This window comes from Carlito syrichta, unplaced genomic scaffold, assembly GCF_000164805.1.
Source record: "Carlito syrichta isolate Samal-C Ts95f unplaced genomic scaffold, Tarsius_syrichta-2.0.1 Scaffold288952, whole genome shotgun sequence".
Classification (NCBI taxonomy): Eukaryota; Metazoa; Chordata; class Mammalia; order Primates; family Tarsiidae; genus Carlito; species Carlito syrichta.
The window spans coordinates 23,749-39,820 of NW_007233048.1; the positions used below are offsets into that span (position 1 = coordinate 23,749).

At 35.8% G+C, this 16,072-nt stretch overlaps 1 protein-coding gene across 1 annotated transcript; it reads left to right on the forward strand.

Annotated features, from left to right (window-relative positions):
- The first annotated feature begins 237 nt into the window (after window positions 1–237).
- LOC103256127 (hyaluronidase PH-20-like) lies at window positions 238–6,077 on the forward strand. Its single transcript, XM_008054018.1, has 3 exons — window positions 238–1,191; window positions 1,627–1,716; window positions 5,694–6,077. Exons 1-3 carry the CDS (start codon window positions 238–240, stop codon window positions 6,075–6,077), a joined length of 1,428 nt encoding a protein of 475 aa, XP_008052209.1.
- The last annotated feature ends 9,995 nt before the right edge of the window (window positions 6,078–16,072 follow it).

Below are 16,072 nucleotides of genomic sequence, written 5' to 3' on the forward strand. Positions count from 1 at the left end.
GCATAATGACATATTCTGTATTTCCTTTTTTAGTTATAAATGATGCAACTTGCAAGGCTTTCCTGAAACATAAATCAAGAATAATATTTAAATGTAACATAATCATTATACCTCTTTATCCATCAATGTGACTTCATTCAATTATCTTTCATCTGTATCCATATCTTGCATCCAATATTGAGTAAACCAAAGTGTATAGGAAGAAATACATGTTTTTCATAGTCATAATTCTTTGCAATGACAGTGTTAAGATTCAAGCACATATTTTTTGGAGATTCTGTTGAGTCCAATAGAGCATCTCAGACAGTGTTCATCTTCCTTCTGATTCAATGTTGCTTGACTCAGAATTTCAGAGCACCTCCTGTATTCCAGAATGTGCCATTCCTCTGGGCCTGGAATGCCCCAACTGAATTTTGCCTTGGAAGGTTTGGTGAGCCACTAGATATGAGCCTCTTCTCTTTAATAGGAAGCCCTCGAAAAACCGTCACAGGGCAAAGTGTTACAATATTTTATGTTGATAGACTTGGCCTCTATCCTTATATTGATCCAGTGACAGACTCAGGTGTGAATGGAGGAATCCCCCAGAAGATGTCCTTGAAAAAGCATTTGGACAAAGCTGAGAAAGACATTTCTTATTACATTCCAACAGACAATGTGGGCTTGGCTGTCATTGACTGGGAAGAATGGAGGCCCACTTGGGCAAGAAACTGGAAACCTAAAGATGTTTACAAGAATTGGTCAATTAATTTGGTTCAGCAAGAAAATATACAACTTAATGTCACGGAGGCCACCGAGATAGCCAAACAAGATTTCGAAAAGGCAGCAAAGAGTTTCATGCAAGAGACTTTAAAACTGGGAAAATCACTTCGGCCAAATCACTTTTGGGGTTATTATCTTTTTCCTGATTGTTACAACCATAATTATAATAAACCCGGTTACAATGGAAGTTGCTTTGATATAGAAAAGAGAAGAAATGATGATCTCAGCTGGTTGTGGAAGGAAAGCACTGCCCTTTACCCATCCATTTATTTGAACACCAGACAGTCTCCTCTACAAGCTATGCTCTTTGTTCGTAATCGAGTTCAGGAAGCCATCAGGGTTTCCAAAGTACCTGATGCTAACAGTCCACTTCCGATATTTGTATATACCCGCCTGGTCTTTACTGATCAAACTTTACAGTTCCTTTCTCATGTAAGTAAATCAAGGTATGAGGGCTATGAAATAGTGTCTGTTAAAGATGTTCAATGGAATTTAATATATTTTAGAAGTGAGTGAAATTTAGCTTTTAATATCATTTAAGAATGTGCACATAAGGTAGCTCTGCAACACTGTATAAATGCAAAGTAAGAACATGTTTAATCTTCACTGTAATCACGTGGCCCCTTAGTAAACATGGAGAATTAGATGGTATAGACAGTGTATTAACTCAGTGTCTTAATATCATAGACATGCTCTTGTCAGCATAAGTAATTAAAACTCTAAGTCTCTGTTTTTTATTGTAAGTCAATGGCTATGTAAAACTAAATCATGGAATAATATTTAAATTAATATTGTTGGCTCAACATGTCTGTCCTGTTTGTAATGCTTTCATTTTATTTTACCTATTCTTTTTGTCACATTTGACAGCATGACCTTGTGAATACATTTGGTGAAAGTGTTGCTCTGGGTGCCTCTGGAATTGTAATATGGGGAAGCCACAGTTTAATGCGAAGTATGGTAAGTTGAATTGGTAGGAAATAGATGAAATACTTCTACCTTTAATGTTTTTGTGGATTGCTTTGGTATTGACAAAGGAAATAAGTAGGACTATGCTTGGCACATGATAGGATGTGTTAATACTGGCTGAATCAAAACACATCCATGTGGTTACTGTAAGGCAGAAAATTTGTACCTATTTTCCAATTTGGAAACATTCAGAGAGAGTAAATGAATTTCTCTAGGCTGTGTGACTATTATGTAGCAAAAACAAGACTGCTGTCTCAGTTTTCAGGCATGATGTTTGGTATCAGAAGATAGTTCTTCATTTTCATTCTTGTTTAATTCTTTATATCAAATCTTCATTCCCCCACCTCTTCAATCCTCTTGACTCAATCCAAGAGTAAAGCTGTCATTTGGACACTGCTGAATTGAAGCTGAACTTTTCCTTCTCTGATGGATGTGGAAATATTAATGATGAGGAATGTCAGATGGAGTTCATGGGCGGGGGCTCTTACCCTAGGACCTGTAGGGTGCAGACTTTATACTCTAAGACAAGAGACCTTTTGAGAGGAATTATACTCCTCTCTTTTTTCTTATACAGAATAGCCATATTCTTACTTCATTTAAAAATACTTAAAATACTTAACAGCAGTTACACTTGTGAAATTATTTCAAGGTAGTCCAAGTCCTTTTTCCTGTTTTGTGTAATTCTACTGTCTCTAGTTTAATCTCCAATAAAAAGAAATAAAAAATATGAGAAAGGTATATGTCCATTGGTAAGATCTATTATATGTAATGAAATTATTTTACAATTAAAATTCTCTTAAGCATACTTCTAATTTTTATTAGTTGTTTTCCCAAATCTATAAATTCCTTCCTCAAGGGTCCTATTGTTTAAAAATTTAGAAATATTTATAAATTCTCCATACTATTTTCTTTCTTTCTTTTTTAAAAGAACTGACATCTTCCCCCTTACTTTGACAAAGAATGAATCAGGTATTCCTTAATGAGTGATGTGACATACTATTTAAGTGTCACGTGTTTTTAATGACACGTTAACCTTAGATTCACATTCTACTATTATGCCTTCCAAACCATCTTCAGTATTATCCATACCAGAGACAGTTCTTCAATTTTAATGAATTAGCTTATACATAATGGCACTGTTTCAAAATTGTCTTTTATCCACTCTGTTTTGTATATTTCTGCTACCTTTCCCAGTTTATGATCATTTCAAATGCCAGCTCATTACTTCCTTTTTTCTGTGCCCTTTGTAATTAATCATCACAGATTACTTGTCATGTTTCCTTTGGTTCACTGACAACTTGAGAAACTGGTAATTGCAGGTTTACTTGTAGTTACTGGAATTGACCTAATACATATGTAAGTAAACCATTTCTTTTCTTTTTTAAAAATTCAATCTAGTGGTGTGATGGAGCCAGCTCTACTAATCTCAGCTTGTAAGATCTGACTGTTAAATATTCAGGAATTTTGTGAGTCAGTTGTTAAATACAGCCATTATTGAAAGTTAAATTATAAAAACGTATGTTAAAAACCAAGGCAATAAATTATCAATATAGCAGTTATTTCATTTTACTGTTTTTCTTACTTTTGAGATTACTGATATCTATTGTATGTGTGTTTAAATGGAAATACTATGCAATGATGTACTACTCTACACCATACTACCATCACATGTAATGGTGGTATACTTGATTTCCAACTTTGCATTCAGTAATGTCAGGTTGGTAGCTTAAAATTGGCCATTGTAGGTATAGTTACACCATGGAGATATATATATATATGTGTGTATATATATATATATATATATATATATATATATACACACACAAAAGATATAAACCAGGGTCTTTCATTAGAGAGCCAGTTTTAATATCTTTCCATAGACTACATCTTATGTAAGCTATTGATTCTCAAATCATTCTCATCCCTTTAGTCCTCTTTTTGCCTTACCCTTGTCTCTGTGGAGTCAAGCAAGCAACTGAAAAGTTATCCAAGCTTGGGCTAAATTCTCATATCTTTGGTTCTTCAACATAGTGTTGAAGAATACTGACAGAATATATAGAACATAGTGTAGAATATATGACAGAACATAGCGTTGAAGAATACATGTACCCTTGGAGCTAATGAGTGCTTAAAAACAATATACAAACAAGAAAAAAAATTTGATGTACTATACACAGAATTAGGTACTATACGCAGAATTTAAGTACTATGCGCAGAATTAAAATGTAGAGCCATGAGAGAGTAGACAAGAAACGTATCTGGGAAGGGTATTGTGTAATTTAAAGCTGCCATCTGAATGAGAAGATGAAATCAACCATGTTAAAAATTAGGGGCAAGAGCATTCCAATCAGAGAATAGTGAATGTAGCTTGAAATGAACCTGCCATGCTAGTGAAATAGCTACTATGTCTAAAATAGAATTGGAAAGGGAGAGTGTACAAGAGGTAGAGTGGTTCTTCCATAACAAACTTAGTGGCTTATAAAACAGAAATGTAATAATTTATAGTTCTGTAGGTCAAAAGTCTAACATGGGACTCAGTGGGCTAAAATCAAGGTTTAGCATGGCTGCATTCCTTTCTAGGGAAGGCTTCTCATTTGCTCATTTGGGTTGTTGGCAGATTCAGTTCCTTGTGGTTGTAGTAGTAAGATCTTCATTACCTGGCTGTTTGCTAAAAGCCATTTACAGTTTTTAGAGGTGGGTACATTCCTTATTAGATCATGGCACTCTTCTTCTTTCTTCAAAGTCAGCAAAGGTGGGTTCAGTCTCTCTTACAGTTTCATTCTTTCCTTCTTTTTCCTTTTCATCTTCCTAACCCAACTTGAAAAGTGTCCACAGCTTCAAGGACTCATGTAATTAGATTGAGTCTATCCAGATAGTTCAAGATAATCTCTCCTTCTCAAAGTCTATAACCTTAATTGCATTTGCAAAGTCCCTTTTGCCATATAGGTTAACATTGCCACAGGTTCCAGGGAATTAGGGTGTGTATATATTTGGGAAGCAATTATTCTGCCAACAATAGACGACATCATCTCAAGGAAGGTATTCAAGGAATAGATTCAAGTGGACGCTGCCAAGTTTCCACTTCCTTTAGTCTCCTGAAGGCCTAGCATGGAAGACTCACTCTGTGGATCATAGAAAAAAGTGATTACCTTCAGTATTTTTACAAGAACAGGCTTGAGAGCATACCAGTCTCAAGATGAATCTTTTTAGTCACTCATCACTGATACTCTGCCAAATTTACAAAAGAGCTGTTATTATTCACCTATAACTTGACTATATTTAATATAAATTATACCCAGTTGAACTTGTTTACTTTGAGTCAGCAATTTAGAAATCATTCCTTTCATTGTTGTTTAAACTTGTCTGACAAATGTGATACTTACTACATTTATTTATAATTTATTGAAGGCCAACTGAAGATATTCTAGACCCTATGCCAGGCACTTTTGTATGTATCATACTTTTTCATCTTCACAACAACCTTATGTGGCAGGTGCCATAATCATCCTTATTTTCCAGAGTATGAAGATGAACCATAACTAGGTTAATTAATTTGCCCACGGCCACCCAGATAGAAAACTAAGACTTCGAAGGCCTAAGAGTTCCAGGTTCGTACAGCTAGTCAATAATTGAATTCAGTCTCCAATCAGGGCTAATGAACCACAGAATCAATACTCTAATCTAACAGCAGTACTATTCTATCACCTCATTGGCTTATGAATTATAGAGGTAGATCAAAGGTAGTATATGTTAAGTTCAACTGGTCAATTATTCACTGGCATAACAGGGCATGTGAAACTTACAAAAAACAGTTGGAATAATCTTGCTTGTTAACAGAAAGGATAAAATATTCTCTACCTTTTGGTATGTCCTTTTTTTCACTCTTCTTTAAAAACTGCTTACTGCAGTGAGTTAACTTTCATATGAACCAACTTCTTTAATATTCTGACAACTGTATAATTTTACAGAAATCTTGCTTGGTCCTGGATGATTACATGAAGACTACATTGAATCCTTACATAATCAACGTCACCCTGGCAGCCAAAATGTGTAGCCAAGTGCTTTGCCAGGAGCGAGGAGTGTGTACAAGGAAACACTGGAATTCAAGTGACTATCTTCACCTGAACCCAATAAATTTTGATATTCAAACTGGGAAAAGTGGAAAGTATACAATACATGGAAAACCCACCCTTGAAGACCTGCAGCAATTTGCTAAAAAATTTTCTTGCAGCTGTTATGCCAACTTGAGTTGTAAAACAATGATTGATGTACAAAACATTCATGTCATTGACGTGTGTGCTGCTGACAATGTTTGTATAGAAGCCTTTCTAAATCCAGATCTCAGTGATTAGCTTTCCAGGTAATAGAACCTTCTCCTACTTCCTACAACGTCTCATCCTCCACACCAACTATCACAGTGCACTTTGTTAATTTTTGTTTCTCACCATGAGTTCTTCTGCAGTGAATTTATAATTCTACATGTTGGTTGAGTTGAACATGTTCATTTTAAAGTGTGCTTTTTAGAATAATTAAATCTCTAAAAAGAACATCTTTTGCTGATAAGTCATTTTTGGAAAGTTCTTTCTGAATTACTAGTAAATGGTGGTTTCCTTTGAAACTGACTAACAGTGGAATTGTTCGGTCCAAGTAAACACTTGGTTGCTGTCTCTCGAGACCAATAAACAAAGAGGCAGGGAACTGACAGAAAGACGATTACTTTTGAATTCAGAACTCAGGGAGCGTTCAGAACCTGGCTCCTGGGATTTCTGAAACAGGTCAGCTCACCACTCATGTTTCACAATCAATTTTTGTTTTGTTTTGAATTAAGGAAGGTAGATTTATTAAAAGAAAGATACTCTGTAAAGGCACAACTGGCAGGACAACAGTGAGAGTGTTTGTTGTCTGCTGCCGCACAGCAGGTATTTATAATTTTAGGGTTGCTGATACCTATTCATTGACCATGTGACTGACAGAGCATTGTATAGAACTCAAGTTACAGCCACATTTTGTCACAAAATGTTACACTGATGACCCACATTTTCTGGTGCCAGCTACCAAAAGGTAGTTCAGTGTTACCAGTCACACCAAACTGAAGAGCTGAATAAGCTTGCCATAGATTAAGGGAGTTAACTGAGCCTATTACAAAATAGAACAGTATTTACTACACGTATTGTAGATTAGTAGTTATAACATGCAAAAAGTTATATAAATTACAAGGCTTATGGTTATACGGGCGTTATATTTTCAAATCTAGAACCACTGATAAAAGGGAGTGAATAAAGATTCGTCTCAGTTGAGTGAGTGCAGTCTGCACGGGGTAAAGGGTTCTTTAAAGGGATTTAACAGGGAATATATAGGAGATATGGGGATATGCTTTCTTTTTGATAATTTTCAGGAATGCAGGTATGTGGAGGCCCTCTCTAATGTTATGTGTTTCTTTAAGGGTTGTGGCATATGGACAGACAAAAGTAGGTTTCCATATCAGAATCCTGTATGAATTCTCAACCATGGGTTCAGAATTTGTGTTACAGGAATCAATGGCTTGCTTAAATTCTCCAGTTTTAGAGTATACAAACTCATATGATTTGTTTCACTTGTAGAGTTGCCAGGATTGTTTTAAGACCATCATTCTAGTTGGGCTCAGTGGCTCAGCCTGTAATCCCAGCACTTCGGGAGGCCGAGGTGAGTGGATTGCCTGAGCCCGTGGGTTTGAGACCAGCCCAGACAACTTGGCGAGACCTCGTCTTTACAATAAATAAAAAATTAGCTGGGCATGGTAGCACACGCCTGTAGTTCTGGCTACTTGGAAGGCTGAAGCAGAAGAATCGCTGGAACCCAGAAGGTCAACACTGGGATGGCCATGAGTGTGCCTGCACTCCAGCCTGGGAGACTGAGTGAGACTCCAACTCAAAAAAAAAAGACCATCATTCTGCACAAGATACTCAAGTTTTGATGAAATTAACATTTAACATGTTGTGGTTAAGAACTTAAAGGTAAAACATTATTAGTAATACTGATCAATAACATGTAGAGAATCTAAATATTTCTTTTTTTTCTCTGCTTACAATCAAGAGAGGGGGAGTAGGAAAAGAGGATGGGTGGGAAAGAAGAAAACAAAAGGAAAGAAGAGATAAGGGACAAAGACTAGAATTTTTTGCTTTGGCTGTTGTTACTGAAGACTCTAATTTGCACAGGATTAAAAGGAGAATTTGTGGCATACACAATTAGCCTTCAACTTTCTGTTAAAGTCAATAGCAGTTGTACTTGAATGCCTTACTTGCTTTGACCACCTCCTTCCTCTCTCTTGCATCAGACGTCCTTTTAGGATCAAGAAGAGATGAAGCCACAAAGTGGGTTGGGACATGCTTAATCCACAGCTTGCTAGGTACTCTCAGATTATGGTACAATTATGTGACCAGGATCTTAAAGTAAACTCTTTGAGGCATTAAATTTTCTGAGGAAAAAGGAAAATACTATGTCACAGACTTCCTTTCTTTATATTGAAATTTTGTTTAATATCTGAATTGAGATGGAGCTGCAAAAAGAAAAAAAAGCATATGTTTTTAAGCTCCAATATTTTCAAAATTGAAATGCCTATATAGTCTTTTGCATTATGTTCATTTAAAATGTTTTACCCTTTTATCCTTTTTAGTTGACATATAATTATTGTGTGAGTTTATGGAGTACAGTGATATTCTGACAGATTTATACAATGTAGAATAATTGAATCAGGGTAATTAGGATAATTACCACCTCAAACATTTATCATTTGTGTTGTGAATTTTTAAAATCCTCTTTTCTAGCTTTTGAACATATATATAAGAAGTTATTGTTAACTACGTTCAGTTCACCGTGCTATAGAGCACTAGGCCTTATTCCTCCCATCAAGCTGTAATTTTGATTGTGTTAACCAACTCTTCTCTATCCTCCCCTCCCTCATCCTTCCCATCATCCTCTAACTACAACTCTACTCTCTACTTCTGTGGGTTCATTTCACGTGATTTTTGTCTTTCTGTGCCTGGTTTATTTCACTTAATATCTACCAGCTTCAGCCATGTTGTAAATGACAGAATTTTTTAAAATGTCTTACTTGTATTCCATTTTATACAACATTTACTTCATCTATCACTCATTTAATGGACATTTAGGTTGATTCCATATATTGGCTATTGTGAAGAGTGCTGCAATAAACACAGAAGTGCAAATACCTATTTGATATACTAATTTTCTTCCCTTTGGATGAATACCCAGTAGTGGCATTGCTGCATTGTACGGCAGTTCTATTTTTAGTATCTTGAGAAACCATCATACTGTTTTCCATAACAGCTTGACTAATTTACATTCTCAGCGAGTTGATCTTTTTTCCATATCCTCACCAGCATTTTCTATTTCTTTGTCTTTTGATAATAGCAATTCTAACTGGCTTGAGATAATATCTCACTGTGGTTTTGATTTGCATTTCCCTGACAACTAGTGATTTTTTTCATACACTTTTTGGTCATTTGCCCATTTTTTGACTGGGTCATTTGGTTTTTGCTGTTGAGTTCTTTGTAGCTTCTGGATATTAGTATATTGTCAGATGAATAGTTTGCAAGTATTTTCTTCCCTTCTACAAGTTGTCTCCTCACTCTGTTTATTTTTCCTTTGCTGTGCAGAAGTTTTTAGTTTAACATAGTCTCATTTACCTACTTTTGTTTTTGTTGCCTATGCTTTTATAGTTCTACTCATAATAAAACTTTTGCCTAAACCAATGTCCTGAAACATTTTTTTAAATGTTTCCTTCTAGTAGTGTTACCTTTCCCTGCCTTAACATTTAAGTCATTAATCCGAAGATGGGCGCTGTGGATCACACCTATAATCCTAGCACTTTAGGAGGCCAAGGTGAGAGAGTTTGAGACCAGTCTGGGCAACTTGGCGAGACCTCATCTCTAAAATAAATTTTAAAAATTAGCTGGGTGTGGTGGTGCATGCCTATAGTTCCAGCTACTTGGAAGGCTGAGGTGGAAGGATTGCCTAAGCCCAGCAAGTTGAGGCTGTGGTAGCCAAGAGTTTGCCACTGCCCTCCAGCCTGAGTGACAGAGTGAAACTTCAACTTAAAAAAAAAGTTTAAATCGTTAATCCATTTTGAGTTGGACATTTTTTTATCCTTATAAAGTCACTGCTGCTCATGGCAAAATACTATATACTGGAAAAATAAAAGTCCCCTTACCTGTTCCCTCTATCAGTAACAACTCCTGGTTACAGTTTCTTATATACAAGTCCATAATTTCTTTAGGTATAGAGACACAAATGTGTATATATATATTTAACACAAATTAGGCTATGTTGTTTATAACTTTATATAACTTGTTCTTTCCATATGACAATATGTTTTTGGTATCTGTTCACATCTGTACATCTTTGTACTAACCACATCATACTTCACTGTACTATTATGGGACAATTTTAAAAGATATTTCTTGTTAATGGACATTTTGTTTTCTGGAGTTTTTTTCCTCTATCAAAAATTTTATATCACATATGGTATCACGTATACATATAATCACACTTTGGCCAGAATGAAATGGATTTGCTGATGTGAAGGGTATATACATTTCAATTTAGATAGATATTGCAAAATTTTCTTGCAAACATTTTGTTTCAATTAATGATCTCACTAGTAGTGAATGAGAGGGTTGATTTTCCACATCAACACTGGGGTTTTAAAATTCTGCAGTCATTGTTCACCTTATCGATGAAAATAGCACCTTACTTGGTTTTGAAACAGTAATATTGACTTCTTTTTTAAAACTTGTTATGGATATCTTGTTTTTCTTGCCAAGTTTCCCTCTTTTTTAAGAGTAAACTTTGTTTTCTCATTTATACTTAAATCCTATCTTTGGAGACTGTTGTCTTTTCTAAAATTTAAGATATGGCTTTCCAGATGCCAGTAGAATATAATGTGAAAATAGAAACCAAAGACTAGCTATAAAAAGAATATTTTATTTTTTAACCCCTGTACATTCCATATGTGATTTGACTATGATAATCATTATGATAGTTGTAAAGTACGTTAGTCACAAATAATTACAAATTCATCTACCTACTGAATTGTATTGCTTTCATAAGGTGGTAAAGATTAACAAAGTTTTGGCAAATAAGTCTTCTATAAAAATATAATTTAGACAAAATCCTGAAGCCCATACACTGTGAGTTTTTCATGAGAAGTCCAATCTTTGGCAGCAGGATGCAGGCAAAAGAACAAGGTGATCCTAGTTTAGCAATTTGTAAACTGTTAACTTTGGGCAAGTTACTTACCCTCTCTGAGTTCACTTCCTCAACTCCAGGTCAACTTTGAGAAAACTAGAGAAAATAAACAAAAGTCAGATAGTACAGTGCTTGTTATAAAAATGGTAGGTGCACAATAAATGGCAATGATGATTTATTTGAAGCCTTTCTATACTTTCCAAATTTTTCCCTCTATTTGATGATTTAAGGTTTATATTTGGAATATAAAATTGGCTTAATATATTCATTTTGAGATAGGATACTAAGTAAAATATGCTTATAACATATTTGAGAACTACAAATTATCTAGTTCAAGTCCAATGTGCTATTTGTGTGTGTGTGTATATATAAATCTTAGTTTAGTGGATACACACACACACACATAGATATATCTAGTTCACACACATATATATATTCAGAAGAAAATAGTATCCCCAAGGGTCTTTGTCCTATCACTAATGTGCTACAACTGTAATTAGAGCCTTCAGAGTTTAAAACATTATGCCAACACAACTTTGTTCACTTATTTGGTTTCTAATCAGTTCAATACAGAATATATTGAATAATACACTTTATGGTAGCAGGTAGAAAATATAATTTTTACTGAATTATAATACTTCTACTCCTATTTGCTAATCCTAAATACAGGTATAGAGGCAAGAATGGACTTGGGTCAATATACAATTATGTAATTCTTAGAGTATAAGTCAATACAAGCGATTTTACTTTTCCCTGCTAGGTTATTTATTTATTTATTTATTTATTTATTTTTTGAGTTGGAGACTCGCTCTTGTTGCCCAGCCTGGAGTACAGTGGCACACTCACAGCCACTGCAGCCTCCACCTGTTGGACTTAGGTGATCCTTCTGCTTCAGCCTTCCAAGTAGCTGGAATTACAGATGCACACCACCACGCCTGGGTAGTTTTTGTGATTTACTGTAGAGACAAAGTCTCACCAAATTGCCCAGGCTAGTCTTGAACCTCCAAGTTCAGGTAATCCTCTTGTCTTAGCCTTCCAAAGTGCTGGGATTACAGGCTGAGCCACCACGCATGGCCTAGGTTATTTATTATTTTGCTTTTACTTTTTTAAGAGAAAGGATCTTGCTCAGTCACCCAGGCTACAAAGCAGTGGCATGATCATACCTAACTGCAGCCTTGTACTCTTTAGCTCAAGCTATCCTCCTGCCTCAGCTTCCTGAGTAGTTGGAATTATAGGCGTAAGAAACGATGCCCAGCGCTGCTAGACTTTAAACACTGGAAGTAAAAGAAATTTCTAAATTTAACATTTATACTGTGCTTACCATTTTATAAAAGTAAGAGAAACCACTAATGTAATATGTAGTATACAAATGTTTTTTAGTAGAGTTGCCAAAAATAAAAATACATATATTTTCTTGTATGTATCCTGTTAAAAACAAACAAACAAACAAACCTTAGTTTCTGAATGGTGATAGTCTACTAGTGACTAATAATTTTAGGTATGTTCTGTTCCTATGTGATGCTGGCAATTAGCCTGGCTGAAATTGTTAGTCACTACATTATGAGTCTTGAAAAATAAGAGGAGTTTCTGTTTATCAAACACTTAATTATGTGCTTCACATACAACTTCTCATTTAATTATTTTCTTTTTCCAGATGAAGAAACTAAACCTTAGTTTAAGTGACTTTCCCTGGGTCACACAGCTAAGTCCTAGAGCTGGAAAGATCTGGGCAGGTGTCTTTTAACTACCAGGCCTGGGCATTCCACCATAACACAATACTGCCCCCACAAGAGCATGAAGTGAAATAACATCATTGCACAAAGGAACTTAGAACTACTAGCTCCTATTCCTATTCACTCCAGGCTCCAGAACAGCATCTAACCCTGAGTATCTGTTTACTCTGGAGAATTTTTCTGAATGCTACATCATAGAGCACAGGGGATCAAGGAGTATTTGTTAATTTTATATAGCCTTTCAATATGATTTTTACGGATTAAAGGAGAAAATGGCAATTGAAGAGGGAGCTTAGATTATTAGAAGTTTGCATCATCTTAAAATTTGCCAGGCCCCATTTAATATAATTCATATAATGATGAACCATACATTAAGAGTAGCAGGGGGCAGTACGATAATGATGTCGAGTCTCCTGTGCTTCTTCAATAATAAAATGTTTGTGTATGTGAAGTATTTTGGTTTCAGCAAACAGAAAGATTAGTCAGTCACACCAAGTCTCCCGAAGGAAAGCAGTCAGTTTATCTTCCAGATCGGAAATCAGGTATACAGTGCTACAAACAATATATGAAAAATATTTCTGGTTTGTGATTGTTCTGAAGTTCTAGGTTTTTTGAAGATAATTTTTGCTTACTTATAAAACTGGTTTAAACACTTCTATAAGTAAAAAATAATAATTTTTTGAATACTTTGGAAGTCAGGAAAATGGTAGAGTAGGAAATGAAGTGATGATATCTTCTGTGTGATTTTTAATGTATTCTTAGATATACTGAATAATTTTAAAATGTAGACTTGGATGTAGTATTTTTGAAACACAATGGTGTATGTGCACGTGTGTGTGCGCGCATGTGCATATGGGGGTATGTGTATGAGAGAGAGAAGGAGAGTGCCAGAGCTCTGAGGTTTGTTGAAGTGCAAGGGGTAAGTGGGATTTGGTGAAGATAGGAGTTGAGGCTCTTGAAAGCTAGATGGGTGTCAGAAATAAAGGGTCTTCTGAGTGATGCTAATGAAATGGCAATTAATCCTTTAGACAGGTTGAAATGGTGAGATTTGTATTTTAAATCTGCAGAGAAGGTGTGTGAAGAAACTGGGTCTTTGAGTCTGGAAGCAGGAAACCAGCTAGCAGGCTGTCACCATTATCTCGAGATAGGAAGAGAGGATGAAGTCTTGCATTTGGGAAATATTAGGGTTGGAAAGGAGAGGACACAATTTGAAGCTAATGCCTGGCTGACTGGATGTCAGAAGGTCAAGCAGAAATGTAATGTGACACCATGTTTCTTGCCAGGCCCATGTCATCAAGTCCTGAGAAGGGAGCAACAGATGGAGGAGCAAAGTTGGGGAACTCCATTTTGGGCATGTTGTACTTGAGGTGCCTGTAGGATATCTGGACAGGTTTTTAAAAAAAGCTATGTGAGAAGCTTGGAGAGATGATGGCTGCATCTTTACTGATAAATGATGATAGAGACATCATCTAATAGTTTGAGAACATGGTCTCTAGGGACAGACCTGAAATTTACTGGTTGTGTAAGCTTGAACAAGTTATATAACTGCTCTGTCTTTGTTTCTTCATCTGGTAAAAATTAAATGAGTAGATGTAAGTAAAGCTTTTAGATCAGTACTTGGCACATAGTACACCATGTTTCTTGTACTGTTGTTATTATTTTTGGGGATGGAATCTCACTCCGTTGCCCAGGCTGGAGTGCAGTTGCATGCTTATTGACCTGCTGGGCTCAGGAGATCCTTCCACCTCAACCTTCCAAGTAGCTGTAACTACAGGCACATGCTACCACGCCTGGCTAATTATTTTTTTGATTTATTGTAGAGATGAGGTCTTACCAAGTTGCCCAGGCTGTTCTTGAACCTGTGGGCTCAGGCAATCCCCTTACCTCGGCCTCCCAAAGTGCTGGCACTATAGGCTTGAGCCACCACACCTGACCCTACTGTCACTTTTTATTTATTGACTTGTTTTTGAATATAAAAGCTTACAGGAATTTCCCATTTACTCTTCATAGTACCCCGTGATGGTGACACCACTATTATCTGAAGAAACTCAGACCTTAGTCTGCTCAACTTTCCCAAAGTAGCCCAGAGGGAAGTAAGGGGTGGAGTCAGGATACACACAGGTCTGAAGGACAACATGAATCAAAGTCCATTTTGATGACATAGTGGATGGGACTGCCTGGAGAGAGTGGGAGAAGGGAGTGGAGCCAGGGAACACTCATGTTCCTCAATGGGTAGCAGTGAGAAAAGAGAAAAGCAACTAAAAGTACTCACTGCAAGATGCAGGAGAAGCAGTTGGCAAAATCAAATGCATCTGTGCCCAGAAACACATGGGTTTCTTCTCAGTCTGCTCTCATAGGCCCTTCTCTTCCATTACTCTTAACGTTGAGACGTTATATATTTTTATAAGTACTTTCCCACACTTCTCTATGTAAAACAAAAAAAAAAAGGAAAAAAAAAACCAGACACACAAATCTTGAATTCTATAATAGAAGCATCACATATCTAATAGCTTTTTAAAACTTTATTTTTATTTTGTACTGACACATTATATTTGTACATATTTATGAGAGTACATGGAAATTTTGTTATAAATAATGTACAGTGATCAAGTCAGGACAATCATCACCTCAAGTGTTTAACATTTCTATGAGTTGGAAAGATTTCAAGACCTCTCTTCTAGATATTCTGAAATATACAGCACATTGCTGTTAACTACAGTTACCCTATTCTGCTGTTGGAACATTAGAATTTTTTCTTTCTAACCAATCACCAAAAAAGTATCATTAACATTTAGACATATTTCCAGCTAATGAGATACATGTTTTGTGTCCTCTTTCTGCTGGTGGTTTTAATGCCTGCCTTTGTTGAAATTCCATTCTCTTACCCTTTATATCTAACAGGGGCTAAGTTCTGCTAGAGACTTTAATCCCCATTTGTACTGCCTTAATTCACTTCTTCATCATATTTTACATGGACTACTATAAGCAAGTATCTGACCTCCTCTGTCATTACTCACAATCCTCAATCTACCTTCTATTCCTTTCTCCAGAAACTTTCTGAAAGTCAAATCCGATCTTGTGGTTTCACACTAACTAGTGCAATACTTCCTCAACTATATCTCCTTTTTATAGCTATAAAATGCACACTGGTATCTTAAAAGGCCATAGAAATGCTGTACTAAAAGAACTTGCTTTAATTTAATTAAACTTTAACTCACAAAATATGACAGGGGACTCCATAAAACCCAGAATTTATTTTTAAAAATTTGTGCATTTATTCTTGCATGTTTAAATGTCAGTCACCTTCAAAGAACTCTCTGTCTGATGCAAAATATTCCATTGTGTGCATGTACACATTGTTTTTTTAA